This window comes from Anneissia japonica, unplaced genomic scaffold, assembly GCF_011630105.1.
Source record: "Anneissia japonica isolate Jap-2015-1 unplaced genomic scaffold, ASM1163010v1 scaffold2652_len1590060_cov184, whole genome shotgun sequence".
NCBI lineage: Eukaryota > Metazoa > Echinodermata > Crinoidea > Comatulida > Comatulidae > Anneissia > Anneissia japonica.
The window spans coordinates 1,040,123-1,062,033 of NW_022699919.1; the positions used below are offsets into that span (position 1 = coordinate 1,040,123).

Consider the following 21,911-nt stretch of genomic DNA (forward strand, 5'->3'; position numbering starts at 1 on the left):
TAAGAGTGAAGGTGAGCCAGGGAGCAGCAAAAGCGAAACTGTTGTCACCTTAAAGACGTGCTGCTCCCAGAAAATATTTGAAATGAATGAAAGAAAAAACTAGCATTTCTTTCCGATCATACAAAAATCTGCATAGACATTATATATTTTCAGCCAATAAGTGGGGGTATCTGTATATATTATGTTATAACTGAGTAATAAAAATATGAAAGTAGTTTGGCCATAGTGTGGCTAGTGCGGTTCCAACGGCTCCGTGTCTGGCTCTACATATAGTCTACAACCACAGGTCGACAAAAAACATACCAATTAATTTACATGAATAAAAAGCTAAATTTAGTGTTGACAGGAAGATATAAAGATCATGATTTTATCCATAGAAAACACACATTAGACATGAACCGTCTCAGAAAATAAATGCATATTTATATACATAATCTGGGGATTATTTTTTGAAAAATTCCTAGTAGTATTTAGGAAACATTCTTTATAATCACTCCTCATTACGGAAATTCTATCCACATGCATTTCAAAATGTTTTGATACAGCTTGCTCTTGTAAAAAAAACTCCCATCTTTCATCCTTATTCTACGAATTACTGTATTGGAAATTTTCCGACATAAACATAATTACACAAGTTAGTGCATATGAAGCATTGAACTGACAGATGGCGTGTAATTCCGTTTTATATAATATTTAATGAATTCAGAATAACTTGAATTCTGCTTCAGCTGCATGAACTAACTTATGACGTGCATGTTATTAATTATTATTCATTTATTCAATAATATTGTTGTGTAGGCCTTCACATAAGCATACAACGCAATGGCATGTAACTTGCATAACTATTAGACTGGAAAAGTGATGAGGGAGGGAGGTTTATTTTTTTTAATTTTTTAAATCTTTTTTTTTTTTTTAGCTAAAGCCAATTATCACCCTTGGTCTCTGGACAGTTTTGTTTATATTTTTGTCTGCTTTTCTTTTTGACTGTTCATTATGTTGTTCAATCATGTTCAGCATTCGAAACTGCTGACTACAGGAAGGAAGTAAACTGTAATGTACTTTGTTATAAAGCAAGTGTACAATGAACAGCTTATCACAAGTTAAACCATTGCATCGACAAATTAAATCCACGTACAAGACTGCCAAAAAGCGAAACCCATATGTTTGTATCAGGCTGTGGGTGTTATATTCTAATAATACAGTACCGTGCTTTTAGTCTTACATAACAACTGCAACTGCCTTGCACACAATTGGTGACCCCCCTTCATTTCAGGTTAAGCAATTCCGGTCGCAGCCGATTGTGTTTATTCAAAATATTGAATTTGTTTGAACTACTGTAATTACAGAAATTATGGGAACAGGAGATTAATAATAAAATACAAATATTTAATAATAATATAGATTTTAAGAAGCACTTTCAAAACCTAAAGGTCTGTCCACACTATCAAATTTTTATTGACAAAAAAAACTGTTGTATGCCCATGTATAGGCATGATATGCCTATATATGGTCATGATGTGATGTCATCATGACCATATATAGGCATGTTACAAATTTGATAGTCTGGACAGTGCTTTAGGATGCAAAATGCTGGCAAGATGAAACAATGAATAAAACTCAGAATCATCATCAAGAACTTGGGTGTAAATGTCGCCCTTTTCACTTTTTATTGCAATTGCAACTGGAAAAAGCTGCTACATGAATGGCTACAAATTAAACGATTGTAACAGATGTAAAATATCAACTAACATACTGACCATAAATAATGGCCGAGCACATTGGCCAGAATGAACCAATTAAACAATGTAGTGACCAACAATACGACCAATATTGACCATTAGTAGCCTTACAAATAAAGTGGCATTCACACTGAATAACAGACTGACCGAAAAAAACAATTGACAACATGATCATCGCATCTATATATGATGTACAGTAATCACAACACTAATAATACAGTAATAGTAAGTTATTAGCAGATTATACTGGCTAGAATGAACCAATTAAACAATATAGTGGCCAACAATACAACCATTATTGACCAATGTAGTTCTAGTAGACTTACAAGTGGCAATCGCATTGAATAACTGACTGACCAAAAAAAAAACAAAAAACCACTTTTACATGATCTTCGTATTTAAAAAGTGATGTACTGTAGACACAACACTGTCAAACAAAACTACTATATTTGTACATGTACAATAAACTGAAACACTGTTACTACCATCCATCGCTTATGTTTGTTTCAAAGTAAATTGACTGAGAGACTTCCCAATTCAAACCCCCACATAAATCTTGTATATATACCCTGGCAATGAAGAAAGAGAGAAAACAACGATAATATATCTACAACAGGCTATAAACTTTTAAAACAAAACCAGCTTAATAAAATAATTTGATCTGTAAAAAACATTATCGATATACCGCTCACAAAGAGTAAATGTTGAGAAGAAAAATACAATTTCATGATGTAGACCTATTAGAGTATTCTGATAAAACAGAGGGTTCAAAAACAAATAACGTAACACACAACTGGTAAACCAGTGCCTAGTAGTAAGTTAACTTAAGATACTGACTGTGATTAAAAACTTGGAAACATAAAATTCAAATACAGTAAGCATTGAATTGTTCACTTTATCTACTTACAAATGATACAAGATCACAACTCTAAAATTTTCACTTATTTACAGATTTTTGTTTTTAAACTACTGTACTCACCAGCCAATTTAGTGCCCATTTAAAAATGTATTTACTGTATGCATTTACCATTAAAAATGATAAAAAAAAAAAAAAAATTAAAATAAACTTGCTCATTTTGAAGTAACATAAACATTATCAAATGGAACATAGAAATGATTGTAGTAGAGTATTGATAAAATGTTCAATCCTAACTTACCCCATATAATTAAGATAAAACAAATTCATAGTTCTAGTTTAGCGACTTGAGGTTGGAAATGTTTTAATGTTTTTATAATTATCTGGTATAAAATTCAGGGTCCATATTTTATACGCTAATTTCTAAGCACCAGTTGATAAGTTTGATTAATACTTCAAAATGGAAAAGTCAATTTCAAAATATTATAAATTTAATTTGTGAGGAAACTATTCTTTTTTGTAAGCTTCAATAGAAAATCTAATAAAGTAATTATTGTATACAAATTCAAAATAAGATTAAATTTAATTGTGCAAGGTTTTGGTTAGGCACAAACAGCACAGTAATGTACTGTATACAGTATCTTAAAAAGCCAACAGTAAAGTTCAGCTCTAATTTAAGACATAAACATCATTACTATGCCTTAATAAATAAAACAAAATAAAACAAAAATTTCATCAAAAGAATAATAAACATTTAAAATTAACAAATTTTAGCCTAGTTTCCATAAAAATCGCAATAGTATCTGCACTGCACTTGCTACAAGCCTGCATAGCTGACTAGATGCAATTGGGAAGGCTACCCGATTCGAATAACCAATATGCCTCACCAAAAGCTCTCGGCGATGGCATGTAGCGATTTTATGGAACCAGGTACAAGTAAACAACTTCCAACAGAAACACAATCAGGTTACACTGATTAACAGATATTTCACTATTAATCGTAATAACCAGTATAAAGTATGAGTTACATCAACTAACATAAATTAAAGTAAAATATATAAATGCAATGGTTATCATGCACATTTTGGTCCTAAAGCCTAAGCTGGAAGATACTGTACTGTTACATTATTTCTACAATCAAAGCAGATAGCTAGCCTAGGCCTGCATTCCGTGGATGTCATCACAGGCAGCAGCTGTTCCTTATTTTGGCCCTATTCTCACCTACAGGTATGTCTAACTAAGCTATGCTAAACACATCATTTAAACATGTAGCCTAATCTTTATACCCAGCTAGGATAAATACTATAGATGGAATTAAATTCTATAACTAGCAATGTACACTTTTGCGGATTGAATCACAGTAGAGTTAGACTAAATTCTTAAAACATTACAAAACTTTATGCATGCACATTTGTACTGCAGTACATACTGTATTCATACACACCTGTGACTAAAATATACATTTTAATAGCAAAATTAAGATTAATTATAACTTTACAGAAATAATTTAATTTGGTCAAAAAAAAAAAAACTTCCGATCAGAAAGTTAAAAGAACAATTTTTGGTGGTACAGTATTTGGCAAATTTGAAAATTTGCTTTATAATAATCATTTACTTGTAACGTTCTACATATTTGAAACCATCCAATTATTCATTACAATATGGAGGAAGGAGATAGCTGACAAGGACTCTCTCATCCAAAATAAATCTCTATTTAAAATTTAGAAAAAGTGGCACTTGTTTTAGTATAAGGTACAATCAGTGACTAAACACTCATCTTCCTGTTTTCTGACAACAAGTAAAACAAATACATCTACACAACTACAGAAATCGCTAGTGAGAATATGAAAGGCATTAAAATAATACAACCACGATTAATAACATCAGACCAGTTGTTGGTCCATGTCACTCAAACATATCTTGTTCAATAGGTTTTTTAATCCAAATTCCTAGGCCTGCTTCTTCAAAAACTTTCATCAGCTTCTCTTTAGTCGTCAGGTACTCTGTAGCCTGTGACTTTGCATCACAGTACATTCTCAGCTCGGAATCATGATTAACGTAGCTTGGCAGCACACCATACAGACGTTTGAAGAGTCCATACAAAGCATGCTTCGAAAGCCGGGAGAACTGTTCGCTCTCGTCCTTCCCTGTCATGGTGTTGATAACCTCGATGCCTTTGTCCCCCGTTGTCCAGTTGATACTGAAATTGGGCGCTTTTCCAGGCTGCCGGCTTTCTGCATTGCTGATGCCACTTAACATCGGTTTGTTCAACTTGTAGTGAGTCGGGAGCTCATCGACCAGCTTCATGCGCGTGTAGATTGCACGCGATAAGTGCTCAGCATGGTAGAGTGAGCCCAGTATTATGCTGCTCAGGTAAATAGGCTCAACAAAATGAGAGAGTAACGCTCCTTGTACACCTACCACATTCCACCTGAATGAATAAAAGAAATTAATATTTTTGTTAAAATTGAGTGGAGCACTAGCTTGGTGCTAAAACTGCTTGCCTTCAAATTTTGAGGGTCATGAGCTTGAACCCAGGACTCCAGAATACCACGGAACAACTCCAATAGTCTCATGAAGACTAGCTTTATAGCATCCCATCCATTAAGTGGCAAGTTACTCACCGTTGGCTAAGAATGATAGTATAAACACAATAAAGCCAAATGAAGCTAGTGGGTTACCCTAAAATATTAAAGTACCAGTAACATAGGAATTAAGATTTGTGTTAAATCATGTTAAATACAGTAGGTAGTATATAATTTTGAAATTAAGTACAGTAAATGTATTAATCATTAATTATATAAAAGCATCATAAATCACAAAATACAAAAAATATTTATTTTATTTATTTATTTCTGTCTTTTGTGTGATTACACTTCAGTGACGTAATACTGGTATCACAAGAGGATCACAAGTAAAAAGAACAAAAGAACACCAAAATGAAAAAAAAAAAGATATTCAACTTAAAACAAAACTATTTGATTTAAAGAAAAATAATATGTATATAAATATAAAACTACTGCATTTTGATTCAATATTTTGTCTAGAAGAGATCTGAGTAATTAAATAGCGTGAAATTATATATCGTTTAAATGATTTTTAAAAGACTGTATTGAAAGTTTATTAAATATTGTTTTACTTTCATTTGGAAATATGAAAGCGAGAAAAAGTTATTAGAAATGAAAAAACAATAAAACAATAAGATTAAAATCAATAAATAATGGGAAAAAAAAAAAACTAAACCAAATATTTATAAATAGTTCATTTTGCATTAATGTGGTTACAAACTCACTTTAGATAGAATTTTATTCTTTAGAGCAGTTAACACAAAACACCTCATTACTGTCACCTAAATGTTTAGTGACAGTCCTTGACAAGAAATGTTAAAATTGGTTGCATATTTACTAGCATTCCACATCTAACAGCCCAATAGGGGGTGAACAGTTTCTTCTCATATCTGCTGTGACTTGGTCTTCTCATATAAATGTATCCTCTTTAACGCCATGGCTAACATTGCAGGTATTCTACAGTACAGTATCTTATTATCTTATTATAGTATTAATGGGTCCCGTTGGAGTTCCCGGAAGTCGGGAAGGGCTCCATGCTCCCACAAGCAGAAAAGAAACTGTCGGAAAAACTCAAATAAATTCATGATATTGGCATGTTTACAAGAAGCTGCTGAGCTCAGTCCCCGGTTCATTTCCCAGCGCAGCTCTCTTTGTATTTCAGCTGAAAAAAAAAACATATCTTATGGATATCTTATGGTAAAATATAAATTCTACTGACTGACTGACAACTGAAGAATAAGTACAATACTTATCAAGCAGTTACAATAACAAGTTCATTCACAATCACTCACAACAGAGCCAAGCAGAGGGGTGCTGGCTATATTTATTTGATTTTTAAAGGTGTATTTTTAAAAATACTAAAGAAAATGACATTCAATATTTTCCTAAATTCATTTGCTTTAAAGAAACTATACAGTAGCCCTCCTAAAAAAAGTAGTTTTACCAACATTTATCTTTGCTGTGTTTCACTATTTAAATTTAACAATAAAGGAAAGGTAAACACAGAATTCCAATAAGTAATTTAAGAACATTAGAGCCAGCTCCGTTGGTACCATCATCGTTTTATCCGAGACTAGGCCCGACTCCGTCCACTACCACCACCAGCAGGTGGTTAGTCCATGTTCTGCCTAAGACACTAATTAAATTTCTCTTTGCTCTTGGGAATACAGAAGGGCTGCTCCTCTTTTTGGTGACATTCACTTTTTTTTTTTTAAAGTCAGACTCCGGAGGGAAAACCATTTTTGATATGTTGTAGCACTGATTTTTCTAAGACGTTAAAAAGTTGTCTGACGAAAAACTGGAGAACGGTGAATGAGATACAGATTTTTGAATATTTAAAAACTGGGGGAAAAAGGTGTAAAAAGGTTTTAAAAAGGGTGGTTACGCCCTTTTCCCCTACAGTAGTTTTTAAATATTCAAAAATCTGTATTTTCTTATTCACCGTTTCCAAGTTTTTCGTCAGAAAACATTTTTCCGTCTTAGAAAAATCAGTGCTACAACATATAAAATTTTTTTTTCTTCCAGAGCTTGACTTTAAAAACGTAAACATACCTACCCTCGACCACTCCCGTAGCTTATAATCCAGGTAGCCATTGTCTTCAATATTGCTTTTCCATCAGCCTTGTGAGCTATGCCCCCTTGCATGAACTTAAGGCAGTTCTTCATTATGCTTTTCTACACACAATGGTAATACACACACTCAAACTTGTGCGGAGAATGGAATACTACAGCTTTTTTGGCACTTTGTTTGCTGTTTTCTTCTCCTCCATTAACGATAGGTACACGATATTCCACAAATATGCACGTATGCCATTTATAAACTTCCTGACTCGTTTCTACATTCGTGGCACCAAAACGAGAACCGTTAGATTGGTTGACCTTCTGTCAGTAACATTCACCCCATTGCCAAATACAGCATCCTAAAAATTACGTCATGCTTATCAAGGCCAGTGGTCTGCAATCGATTTGACTCGCTCTTTTCCAAGTCTCTAATTCCCATCAAAAAGTTTTTAAACATAAACCGATCGCTGGAGGCGCTCTCCAAAATTTGCTATATTTGATTAACTGATACATAATTAAGTAGATTAACAACTATCAGAATTTTTAAGGATTTTGAAAATATTCAAATTATCCAACTAGGAGTACTTGAAACTGTTTATAACAAATAAACAAAATCTTGTTCATGCAGGATACACTTTGTTACCCCATTGTTTACCTTATGCAAACTCCGCGTGCGAGTACCGCACGGCTATCGGATGTCCAATGTTCTACGTTACGTCAACACAACGTCCACACCATGACAGTCACAGCAGTAATTGTGGGCTGTACTATAGTTCATCGGATGTAAGCCCGCCGCCCCCCCCTACTTTATGCCCAACTTATGTACCAGCCTTTCCTCGGGCAAAAGCCCAGAATATGAGTTTTACAATAATAATAATAAATAATAATAATGCATTTATAATGCGCCATCTATCTAGGTAAACCTATTCCTAGGCGCAAAATCAATCAACAACACAATACAATCTACAGTATTCTCAGAAAAAACATAAAATGTTGGCTTTGATTTAGGTACACAGTGAAAAAAAAAATTGCCATTTGATTAAACAGGAGATTTTCAGGATTAAGTGCAACCCAAAAATTAGAAAAAAACTTTGTGTTGAAGGGGAGTGCGATTATACCAGAGGAAATACAGTATTTTTTAGAATAGATGAAATATCATGTCAATGCAACTGAAATGGTTGGAGGAAATCCACAAAAATGGGAAAATTAGATCCTTTCCACAAAAATAAGTAACCATTTAATTTACCGGTAGTTAAATAGAGGAGAAATATGCGAAGACTGTTAAAAGAAACATTAACAACAATAAAAGAGTACTGTAACTCACCTTGCAAGTTTGTCACTGCATGACATTGTTAATAACCTCTCACCCTGAAGCACGCCATCCCATGTTTGTATTGTTGATGCTGACGACTTAACAGGAATCGTACCTTCCCCGGACTCGATCTTGGTCCGCAGTTGTCCTCTAGCTTTCCGGTTTGGATGTCTATCGCTAGCATCCCCGTCTCCCGTTGCTTCGTGCGGAGAAAAAATGCGGGCATCTCCGCAGGGAGAAGTACTAATATAGAGGTGGAAGCGAATGCCCTCCTTCAGCTTGAAACCATTCCCAGTGTTTTGAAAAATAGATTGTTCACTTGTTTCCTTCTGTTTGTGCAATTCAAGCTGCGCATAAAAGTAGCGTAACAAAGAGCGGCGTGCAACTATTTCCGCATGACAGTCATTCACTGCTAAACCCTTCTCAGACATGTATTCGCCACTTACGCATTTTGTTCCCGTCGTAATGCATAGAATCGTTGAATTATTAAGATCATCGCCAATTGTCATGACAATACCAGCCAAAACTTTACGCTTGGCATACTGCGAAGAAAAATTGTCCGTCAGCTCGCCAAACTTCTGAAGAACAAGCGTGTGGACATGGTCAGCAAGAGCCATCGGGGGGACTTTGTGAGGGTCTTCGCTCTGTATCGGCTGCAAGCCCGGGGGATGGGTGGGCTGGACATCAAAAATTTCAGCCAAAGCTGATTGAGCAGCACGTGCCTTTGCTTGTTTTTTATTTCTACCCGATCCTGAAAATTTTTTTCCATCTAATGAAACACTCATTACAAAGTTCTTTGCATGGCTTTCCCCAGACTCGGAAATGAACTCGTAGGAGAGTCCTGGCCGCATTTCGTTTAAAATCATTATTGGATTTTTCCCACTTGGTTGCTCTGGTGGCGTTGGTTGTGGGCTGGCTATGACCGGGGGTTGATTCACCGTCCCATTGTTTTCTGGAGGATTCACAGGAGTAACAATTGAACTGGCGTCAGCACTTTGAGATTGATTGAGAAACGGATCAACACTATCCGACGTGAAATCGAAGTTGTAAATACGCTGTCCCATTGCCAAATGAGCCTCATTTGGATTAGGAAATTGGATAAATGACCGCAGTGCATTCTCAGCGGCATTTAATTTTGCTTTCTTCTTTGTCGTGCCTTCGCCCTCAAACATCTGGCCATTTACCTCAACGGACATGCAGAATGTAGGCGCATGTACAGGCCCTCTTTGGGTCACCAGCGAGAACTTTAATCCTGGTTTGATTTCGTGTAATTCCATGAGGGCATTTTTCGGTAGAGGTGGGTGCTTCATTTTTTTCTGACGCTTTTTCTTTTTTCGGCCACCAGATGGCGGGCTATTGAGATCCGGCGAATCCTCAGCCATATCTTCGTCGTCATCTTCAGCTTTTCTTTTTATCCCCTTTTCAAATTCCTCATCGGTAGTGGGTTGAATGCCCTCGTTCTGCAGCATAATGTTTACGTTCTCTTTCATTTCAATGTCCGCATCAATATTTTCTGAAAAACCAACAAAAATAAGATAGAGAATAATAATACCCAAACATTTGTCTCCTACCAAATATTTTGTTATAATCATTATACCATTTTTTTGAAATAAAAATTGAAAGTTAAAAAAAAAAAAAAACATTTGTGGGGACGTTTAAATTTTAATGAGGAAAACAGTTCTTGGAGTTCATAGAAACTTTGGCAACGCAGTCCATCGTCACATCACGTTATTTACTGCAAGAACTCTTAATTTTTCTATTTATAAACAAAATTTTATTTTATATTTCTTCTTTTTTTAGAAGCACTAATATTTTAATTTTTCTTAATTCCGCCCTGTAAAATATTTAAAAAATAAATGTTGCTAAATAAGGTAAAAAAGTCTTGTATTTTTTCTTTTCTTGCATTACAATAAGTGAGCCTTTTAGAATAAAACTCTATACATACAGTACTGTACTGTATGCTTGATACAATCTATCAATTTGTGAAATCTGATTTTAGAGAATTATCAATCAAGCTGAAAACAAAAATGCTTGAACACCTTAAAATCTTATGTCATTTTTAGACAAGATGAACATAATGCCAGTACACCTGAGGCATATTGTACAGTAGGTACCATGGCAACAGCGCCAAGTGTGTAAGGAATGCTGTGCACTTCCTTTAACCCCTTCATGCTCTGTTTGATCCTTAATTGGTCTCAATTATCAATCCTGTCTACTTGCGCTGCTAAGCCACTAGAGTAAAGTCTTGATCAAACAGATCAGTCTATAAGGGGAGCTCAACATCCCAAGGTGACACTTTGTGGTTGGGATATATCAAGGCTCTTCCCTATACTCCCACACAACAATACTGTAGGTGACTTCTTAAGTTCTCTGTAAATATGGCCCAAAACAATAATTGAGAACACCAGTATAAACACTCCAATGTAGGCCTACTAACCAACCCTCTGGAAAAAGAGAAATATATGGAGTTATACAAATCCTGAATCCTAATGCACAGTACCTTGAAATACAATAATTAGATAGCTTGATGTTTTGTATCAGTTGTAAAACGATTAGGTACCCAATTTCTCACAGACAAAACAAACACATAACAAGTCCGAAAAAGCTTTTTGTACTGATACCAACACAGAATAACCTGTGAAACTGACAATTCATTGGATGTGAAGTATAACTTTTAAAGTTACATTTACAATAAGAATTAGTCAAAATTATGAGCACTGTTGGAATAGTATTAAATATTTTTGTCACTGAAATAACAATTTTTACAAAATAACATGTTATATTTGTGCTGCATAAAACACAGCAATTGCTCATTTAATACTTTTTTTTTATTAATTATAAACTTTATTTTTAAAATGTTTTTCCTTTCGATATACTCTATATTATAAAAAGAAAGATTAAATAAATGTAGTCTTAATCAACTTACTGTATGATGGTGATAAAATAATAAATTCATAAACAATTTTAAAGGTCACTTTATAGACTAAACGACTTTCGCTTAATCAAATGCCTTACAAGGTCTACAGTATAAGGCAACTGGTTTTGTTTTTGTTGGATGTCTGAATGAATAATTAATTAAATGTATTTTATAAATAAAATAGGTCAAAGTTCATTAGTCAAATTCAAAGCTAAGATAATACTTAATAAGTAGGTCATTCAATACCAAGGTTCATGCACTTCAAAGTATTATTAAACCACGAAAAAAAAATGGTACAATTAATATAAATTATAAATAAAACTACTGTATATTATGTAGTAGCACTAATTTTAATACAACGTTGTACTGTAAAAATTCTGAGACTTGCAGCAAAAAGAATGAATGGATAAAAACGATAATATTTTTAAAATCAAGATCCATCAATCAAAGCAGTTGGCCTAAAATGTCAACAATCAAAAGTAAATTGCTAATAATAGTCAAAGAGTAATCAAACAACTCACACAACAATACAGAACCATGAGGATGCATAAAGTAACATCAGAAGACAACTACCAATAGTAAACAGGCAGGGTCATTAAGGTCAAACGATGATTGTCTTGAAGAAGCAGACAATGTAATGTGTGAGCAAATAGTCTGATTCATGATTACGGCAAAGCTCCAGACATTCAAAAATTATAGTATGAGAATGAGAAAAAACATGTTAAGATATTAAAAAAAGGCAAAACAGTTTGGCATCCCAAGCTACAGTACTACGAACCCAAAATTTATGGTGATTTTGGTTTTTACATGTTTAAAATACTGTAAAAATTTTATTCAAATAAATCAACATGAAGACTTTGGTATAGGGCCTACAGTAGAGGAACTTGCAATCAATGATCAGTACTATCGGCAAGCAAAACGTTTTCTAAAAAATGTGTAGTCTCCTTTAGCATTCTACCCAAGACCCTCTACAAAATGGTACATTCTCTAGGAAAATTAATATTCATAGATAGACAAACAAATGTTTGTGCCTAAAAAAAATAAAGCAAAATAAAAGAAAATAAACTGAAGATTGAGTTAAAACCTAGGCTTACAGTATGTCAAGAAGACATAAATGTGAATAATAGAACAATGCTAAGAAATTTAACAATGCAGTACTGTAGAACCCCTCCCCTTTGGGACATCCCTATTAAGGGGATAACACTATTTAGAGGACAATTTCAGGGCCCATGAAATGAAGGAATGTGTGTCTTTGAATGCTGAGTCACCCATATCATGTTTTTGGGATCAGTAAGGGATAGGGATATTTTCCTTTTTTTTGCTATAGAGTAGTAGAACAATTAAACTTACTGTACTCAGGCATGAGGGAATTTCATAGATTTTCACTTGTCCCTGGACAAGTACCTTTGAAAAATGCACTTGTCCTGAAGACAATTGTACTTGTCCCAATATTATTGCGCAATAATCATAAAAAATAACACAAAAGTAAAGTATTTTTGCTAAGGCTCTACAACACTAATAGGCCTACAGTATATGCATACTGCTTTGATCACGCAAAAATGTTTTTATTTTTTTAATTTGCAAGAATTTCAATAATGTATAATATGGAGAATTTCAATAAAATAACCATTATTAATAGTATTCAATGTATGTAGGAGTATGTTGATCGTTTTCTTATTGCGTGTTTAAAAGCCGTCGTCATGACAACTGCAAGTAAACATTTCTCAGGCATATGGTTGATTCTCACGATACACAAGTGTTTTATGACGGCATTTGGAGAAAGGGGAGGGGGTGGCCATATCGTATGTTTGTACCCGTTTGCAGATCTTAATCAATTCTAATACTAACTTCAAAAAGTTTTTTTTTTTTCCGGAGGATACAAATTTAAATTGCACGGGAAAACATCTAGAAAAATAGATGCGCAGAATAATAAATATTCCCACTATGAATTATCTTATAAGAAAGTATAATACATACTCCAAGTATTGAAATACACACCATCGTGTTGGGATTCAATATTTCGACATTAATTATGACATCATCAGGAATGAAAAATTGTCCATATTAGCAAGCTTATATGCACTAGTACCAAAAGTGTTTAACCAATCAAAACATTACCTCTAGTAGGTGACACAGCAGTGATTTAAACAAAAGATCAAAGCATTCTTACTCTAATGATCAAAGATACCTACAAAAACAAAGAAAGCTCTTTTGAAGCTCTGAGCCCATTGTTAAGCAAAGGGTGTAGTCTACGTATAGCGAAAGCTTCTTTAAACAATAGGATAGACCAGTTTATTTGTTCATTGTTTTGTTATTTGTAATGTGTTGAATTATGCTCAAATAAATTTGAATTGAATTGAATTGAATGAAGGCCTCAATTTTCTGCAAAATATCCGCCGAAATCGGCTCATATATTTTTAATACGGCGACGGAATTCTGGGCCTAATATTTTGTGTGGGAAATATTTTACAGCCTCACACATCCTCATTTCATTTATAGAAAAATAAATAAAATTGCTTACCTCTCCACGAAAGTCAAGTACTGTACTGTACACCTAATATAACTATGAGGATGGGCCGAGGGGACTAATCCCTCTTGAGACGGCAAAAATTTTTGAGACGGGAAAATGATTCATTTATAGGCCCTAACCCCTAAATTTTTAACTCCAGTTTTACAAGATTTGGATTTTATATGCACATTGTCTCAATCACTTAGAAGTGAATGATTTCTTAATTACTTTAACAACTTTAAATCCCAATTTAACTACCCTGTCTAGATTGCCTTCCCCACACACACAAACGAAATAGACTAGGCCTTTTTTGAAGTCGGTCTAATGGCTGCTGTTCATATTCGTACGCGAAAGTAATTACTAGTCTTAAAGTCCAGACATTTCATGTCATCCAACTCAACTAATCAACTAATGGCTGTGCACCCAAAGTCTTTAAATATCTCTGGTATTTATAGACTAGACAGCGCGAATTTATATTGTAAACAGAACCACGTGCAGCAGGCCCAGACGGCTGATGGCTAACAGGTATGACATCGTGTGAAAATGTGTCTGCTGCAGGTTTTACGACAGATCTGGCTAACATTTAACAATTTTAAGAATTTATTTTCAATCTTTACTGCAGAAAATAACAAATTTTATATTGAGTTAGGCCTATATTTTTACTTTAACCGTCCATAAATCGCGGAAGTGTTGGTGACCCAAAGTTGATGCACGCAGTGCGGCGCATAACCATAGCCTAGTCGGTTTTCTGTTTGATATATTAATAAAATATGCTGCGTATTGTCAAGAGGCGGACTTTTTATAAGTACATGGTGAAGTAGCCTATTCTAAAAGTGCTTGTCCACGGACAAGTGGTCCCTAAAATTCTTGTTGTCCGACCGTAAAAAACACTTGTTCCGGGCGTTGGGCAAGTGGGTTGAAGTTCGCTCATGCCTGGTACTAAACAGAATACAACTACCAAAAAAAAAAAAAAAAAGCATACAGTACTTTAATAATGTTATTAAAATTAGTTGAGATTACAGAAAGGACCAAAATATTTACAAAATATTAACTTTTCTATTTACCTCCAAGGCAAGACTCCTAATGATTAGCAGTATTAAATGTTTACCTGAATTCTTCACGGAACCCCTGAGGGCCCCTAATTATTTTTCACGGACACTGAGGGATCCACAGACTGAATTTTAGTGCAATTTTGGCATTCTTAAGGACTAAAAGTTGGGTTTTGATTGTCTCAACATTCATATTTTCAATTTGTTTTCAAAAGGCAGCAATATCTTTTGTTCAACATTAGAAAAAGAATAGCTCATATCTCTCTAGTTTTATCTGTTTGATCTATTTTAGCAATTTGACTTTGCATTCCTTCTTTTTCAGTGCAAGATGGGAAACGACAGACTCATACGTTCTTGTAGGTCTACAGTAGGGAAACCCTTTTGAACAGGTTCTGAATTTCACTGCTCAGTGATGTTGGTGTCAGCTTGGCTGGATGCTCAATAGCTAAAGCAAGTCTGTACTTGCTTTATTTCCGTCACACCCAAAATTACCAAATTGGTCAGCCATACAAACATAGCAAGCTATAGTTTACCTTTGCGAAACTTGGGTTCATTTCCAGCTTTATAAGCATTAGCTCCAGCTTTGAATCTCCTTTCCTTTCTATCCGCAAATATCTCATCTGCTTTTATATAGTAGCTGTCATCTTTCAGGATTTCCTGTGCTGTCTTTAAAATACAGTCCTTTTCTAATAACGACAGAATCTTAAATATAATGGGTCTATGCTTTTTCGGGTCTTTGTTTCTCATACCGGTACGATGCGCTACTTCCACTGGCCTGGTTATCTTGAACTTATCAACAAGAATCTTATTAACAATTTCATTAGGCCTCTCACCATACCTCTCCGGCCCAAAACCACAAAGCAACAAGTTGTGACGGCGCGAATGCCTCTCAAGATCTTTACACACTTCGCCCAGTAATCGAAACTCCTCTCTTTGTGCTTTTACAACCTCATGTAACTTGTTTAACTTACAGAGTTCGGCCATCTTTATTTCATTTTTCTTTGCTTTTTCTATATACTCCTTAGCATTTTTTCTAAATGTATCACCTAGACTTTTGAATGAAGACTGCAACATTGATACACTCTCAGTATGTTGAGAAACCATTACAGCTCAGTAGGCCTATGTTGGACTACACTAATGGAAGTAAAATTTTTTTATTTGTGAGTTTTGTCGTCGTGATCATAAAGAAATGAGTAATGCTGGGAATTCCACTGGAAATAATTTCAATCTGGATTGTCATTGTGACATTCAACAAAGGGGGATATCGTATAGTTCTGCAGGCAGTGGTATAATGTATTGAGATGGGGGAGCTGTGTCGGTAAGTGTGTGTACTGAGGATAACTGTACCATTAGTATTTTTGTTTTGCCCGACAACTTTCAAGTGGGGTACAGATACACCCACATAACACATACAAAAGATGTATTGTCCCCTGACAATAGAGTACTGTAAAAATCTACTGTAGGCTATCCATTTAGGTACAGCTTCGGGAGAACACTAATTCATATTAAACTCCTTGAGCATTTTTTTTTTAAATAGTAGAATTGTTGTTGACGTAACATTTTAATTACAGACTAATTAAAATTTTAATTATTAAAGGATAGATTTTATTGTTACGGGCAGACATGTTAGAAAATGTATGTTCGAATTACCATGGGTCAATCTAACATACTTGTTAATTTAAAATTGATCAAATATTACTTACAAATTTATTTGTGAAAAATGTCATTTTAAAGATAATTTTTTTCTCTATTTGCCTATATATGTATACTTATTTCATATACAATCAATATTAGATAGGCTCCAACAATCCTTACTTTAAGAAAAAGTAAATTACAGTATAATTTGATATATCATTTTAATAATTGTTCGGATGTTGTGAGCAAATATTCTGATTCATGATAAAGCTCCAGAATTATATTACAAGAAAAGGATATTAAAAAAGGCAAAAAAAGTTTGTGCATCCCAAGCTAGTAGTAAAATGGCCCATAAATTTGAAAATTGAAGGTGATTTTTAGCAAGAATATTTTCAAATAAAAAGTTGAAATATATCAAATGACAAAAAATTTAGTACAGAGGCAGCAAAAATAAAATCAGTGATATACAGTAGTAGTGGTGCCAGCAGGGGGCAGGGGGAAATTTTTAAATAAAAGAATAATCAAGAAAATTAATAATTTTAAACAAGGTGTGTAATATTAATTTATATAACTAATACAAAATAGAATATTACTATGCATAGTGTACAGTAGGCCCTACTGTAATATAATATTATGTTATTACTGTACATCGAGAAATAGAAAATAAAAAATAACAAAATTAACAAATTCTCTAAAACCACACTATATCAAAATACAGTACAGTAATTATGCATCCTTCGTGTCAATAAAAAATTGGTAAAAAGGATCAATTGTTTTTGGTGTACAAATTACCATTGATGTACTGCTGACCACTACTGTAGACTGCTCTCTTTTTCTTTCTTCGTCTTTGTCGTCGTCTTCTGTTTTTCTTTGTTTTCGCACCTTTTATTTCACATTCCATGTCAACATCAAGAGAAGGTAATTCCTCAATGATAAACAGACCAGGTACTCTTTGTGCGCTTTTGGCGTTCTCAAGGACCAAATGTTCCATTCCGTTTGTCTCAACATCCATTTCCATTTTGTTATTAGGAAAGAGACAATATCTTTCATTTAATATTGGAAACTGAACTGACAATTTTTCTATTTCTATCCATTTTTCTTCTATTTCAGGGACTTTACTTTCAAATTTCTTGCTGACTGGAGGAAACGACAGACTCGTACACTCCAGTGAAAAGCAAATGAGTAATGCTTGGAAATTCCAGGTTGGAAATGTAGTACAGTACATGGATTGTTTTGGTCAGAACATCAGTCTGGGTTAAAATGACATTCATTACTGGGGAAATTCCACAAAATTGGTTTGACAACTTGCCAGGATACAGAAAGCAGTGGTGTACTTACAAGTAGTATAGAGATACTATACAGTAGGGACCTGATCGAGAGAAGGTAAGTGGGGTTTTTGGGATAACAGAAGCTACAGTATCTGGCTAAAAAAGGGTGATATTATACTGTATGAGATTGATTTCTAACTAATGGAGTTTTTTGCTTAGCAACTTTCCAGTGGCAGCACAGACGTTCTGTAAGTGTGTGTCCCACGTTCCTTCTCCTACAGTAAACATGCCACTGACAGTAGTGGATATGACAGGAAAATACGAATACCACCCATTTAAATTATTGGCATTATACAGTTCTAAACAAGCCCCAAATTATAAAATACACAAACATAATTGAGATAAGTGTTTTTATCATTCTCAAAATTATAACAGGTCCTACTCTACGACCACTTTTGGTCAGGGTTTCCATTGTCTTCAGCAACTTTGGTCTCTAAATTAGAAATACTTTAGCAGCTTTGGTCTCTAAATTAAAAATAACTATTGGGACCACAAAGTGGTTTTAATTGGAGGTGGTCTTTAATTAGAGGGGTCTGTATTTATTAAGGGAGACATATTTATTTAATCATGTTATGAAATTTATCATTTCTTTGTCAAATTGCAGGGGACAATATTGTACATCTTTTAAACATACACTACTCTTTAAATCAGCAACAAACAAGAGACTTGATTTTCAACCTAATGAAGATCGTGAAATGGTTTTAACAGTCGAGGATATTCTATTGCAATTTTCACATGGATCAGAATTAATCGTATTTGCATGAAATTGCCAATAAATGGCTGGGATCCAGATGAGCAATGGGATACTGTTACAATGCATTAGGCACATCTTGCACTAAATCGCAACTACTGTAATTAAACCTCACTTTACCCATATTGAATTTTGAGATACTGTTTCGTAAAGGGAAAACTCTATATACAGGTACAGTACAGCCTGTATACCAGTACTGTATTAAAAAAAAAAAATTGAATACCCTATTTACCATATAGAGGGTGACCCTTCCAGATAATCTCAGAAGGTCAGCTGATATTCAGGAGCTCTGCTGAATAAACGGAATATTCAAAGTTTCATTAGCCTTAGGCAGTGGAGATATGTTTTACGGGCTTAAGCCAGGCACTTATTACGCACAACAGTCGTCGGCTGACACAATTCCATAAAGAACGCAACGTGACGATGCGCGTGCAACGGATCGTTTTAGTGACGATCCGTTCAGACTGCCACCAGCAGACGGCATCGCGTCATCTATCGCTCACAATGAGTGGAGTTGGATTTGTCCGAAGAAGTGAGCGCCTGGCTTTACTGTTAGTTGTAAGAAAAAAATCATGTGCTGTCACAGGATTTGAAACCAGGACACTAAGATTGAAAGGTGAGCACCTTAACCACCAAGTTACAGTACATATTCAACTCCACTAATTTAAACACACAATTCATACCCAGTTAATATTTTCAGTATTTTTGGATATTACTGTATATTTCTAATTCTTATTTGTTTATATACCTTGTTTAGCAAACCCGCCGACTCCAAATATTGATGATTTCAAATAAAAATAAAATTTTATTTTTGGCCAATTAGTGGAAATTTCAGAAAAAAATAAAAGTTTTTCTTTATTTTTATTACACCCTACGCTTCCTTGAAATCTCCAAAGATAAAATATGTATATTTCTTCCTAATTATATAAATTTGAAGCATTTAATCATCCTATTTTACATTCACCAATAAAATTTTATTTTCTCCTCCTTCTGGATGTTTTTGGTAAAACTATTTGCTACATTAGAAAACAAAATTTTATTTTATTTTTATTAAGCCCTCCTCCGATGTTCTTTAAAAAAATAAGTACGCAAAACAAGGATTAAAAAAGAAGTCTTGCCTAACATATTCATGCATAAAATTCCCATGATCACAGAAACCAACTTAAAGTCAATGCTTCTCAATGCAGCTCAAAATATATAAAATTATTTGGAATTCATTCATGTTTAAGATTATTTCTAATTGAAATCAATACACAAAAAATGGAAGTCTTAGCAACTACAGTACAACTACATAATTATCAAATCATTGTTTAAGGAATAGGTAATAAGAGTTAATGTTAGACTGAGCTTGTCTGGGAGGAACATGAAGGGCAATCAAAGTGAAGGCCAACACTGTTTGATGATGATGCACAGCATCCAGTGAACAGCTTATGTTATTCATACTGCATCTTACATAATAACTACTTATGGAATAAAAATAAAATGTAAAATAATATATTCTCAATAAAATTAAATAAATGCAATATCTAAAATGTGGCTGTACAGTACAGTAGGCTCTATTAGTACGAATACTATTTTTTTTTTCTGATAAAAATTATTATCACATCAGACACCAAATTGATACAAACAATTAAACTAGTGTTTATCTACTGTAGCTTTAGCTTAACACTTGAATATTGCACAAGAGTCTGGATATGATATGTTTTGTCTTACATTGTGGAAAATTTTTAATGCAACATGGACAATTCAAAGCCAATCTTAGTTCTGTTTTAAGAAATATTATAAGTCAACAGTGCTGAGCTCAACTACGCTGAGCAAGGTATGATTTAAATCATACCTGGGGCTTATGCATGAGGAAACACTGCAAGTACATTAGGAGGTAAAGTATGGAGGGCATACATGTACCGTATCATAGTTCCAGCAGGTATTTTATGCCCACCTCAGGTAAAGCCCACCCCGTTTACGCCCAATTTTATGTACCACCCTTTCCTCGGGCAAAAGCCCAGGGTATGGTTTATTTGAACGAGTAGCTACCTACAGTAGATGACTTAAGAATGAGAATGAAAGGAAGTTTGCACGTGTGTGTACAGAATTTGTCATATTTTTTAGGTTGTTGTATTGAAATACACATAATCATAATGTTAGTAATCTGATTTTATTTACCAAAATCAAGCTAGGATACTCTATACTAGCCCTAGACTTAAATTAGGCTAGGCCTAGGCCACATGTGTACGGTTGAGTAGCCTAGGCTAGGCCACTCACTCAATCAATGGTATTTCTTCGGTTGTATTCAGAGTCCACACACAAATGAATGCGAGATGTTGGGCTTGTGTTGCAGCAGCATTCATTAACCACTATTAAAATATCAAATCTTAAATTAAGAGTGATGAAAAGAACCTACCAGCCTCCATAATGATGGACGGATAAGTAGAAATAACCCTCCAAATAAATTAGGCTAATTAATAAGAAAATTATCTCTCGCCTAGGCCAGACTTTTCTGTCTAAAAATATCTTCTTTCGATGTCGACCCAACCACACCACCACCGGCAACCGACGCCAAACACCACACACACCGGCGTGCCTTTTCTGTTGGTTTATTTATTAGCCTTGGTCCTCCAGCTGCAGTAAGGTAACTCATGCATGGTTTTTTTTTAATGGCCTGGTACCACAAAAAGACAAAAGATTGTTGCTTTGCTTTGTTACAGAGGGCTCACTATCATTTCTTATTACGTGTGTCGTTGATGTTAATTCTATCAACATGAATGAATAACTGAATTGTATGGAATTATTGTTACTAATTAGGCCTAAACCTAAATCAGTTGAAAACAGAGCATTTTACTTTGTCGGTTTCAGTGGCGGATCCAGGAATTTGGAACAGAGGGGGCCCAGAGAGGGACCTTCACAGATTGGGGGCCTAACTAGGCCTATCTACATGGGGCCGAGATAAAAAAAAAAAAAAATACACCGCTTAATGGCCGGAAATGGCGGCACCTTTAGACTCAAAATTTGGGTAGAATTTACTGTGTTTCTCTTTTCTTTTTTTTTCTTTTTTGTCTGAATCCGCCACTGGGTTTTTTTTTATTTATTCAAAGGTTGAGTAAGGATGCACACAGACTGACGGAGTAATGCAGACATTCCAAGTTAAATTCATGGCCCACTTCAGAGTAGTATTTACAACTAAAATTGA

The 21,911-nt window shown here is 34.5% G+C and overlaps 1 protein-coding gene across 1 annotated transcript; it reads right to left on the minus strand.

The window, feature by feature from the left end:
• Positions 1 to 1,629: 1,629 nt before the first annotated feature.
• On the minus strand, positions 1,630 to 21,373 carry LOC117103205 (double-stranded RNA-specific editase 1-like). The gene is made up of 3 exons (XM_033243741.1): positions 21,126 to 21,373; positions 8,548 to 10,048; positions 1,630 to 5,026 (listed from the first exon to the last, which is right to left on the minus strand). Exons 1-3 carry the CDS (start codon positions 21,133 to 21,135, stop codon positions 4,501 to 4,503), a joined length of 2,037 nt encoding a protein of 678 aa, XP_033099632.1. The 5' UTR covers positions 21,136 to 21,373; the 3' UTR covers positions 1,630 to 4,500.
• Positions 21,374 to 21,911: the final 538 nt, after the last annotated feature.

Coding starts and splice junctions, on each gene's coding strand:
- LOC117103205 (XM_033243741.1), bottom strand. Junction 5,027..8,547: donor TGCAGTGACAAACTTGCAAG/GTGAGTTACAGT, acceptor TTATTCATTCAG/GTGGAATGTGGTAGGTGTAC.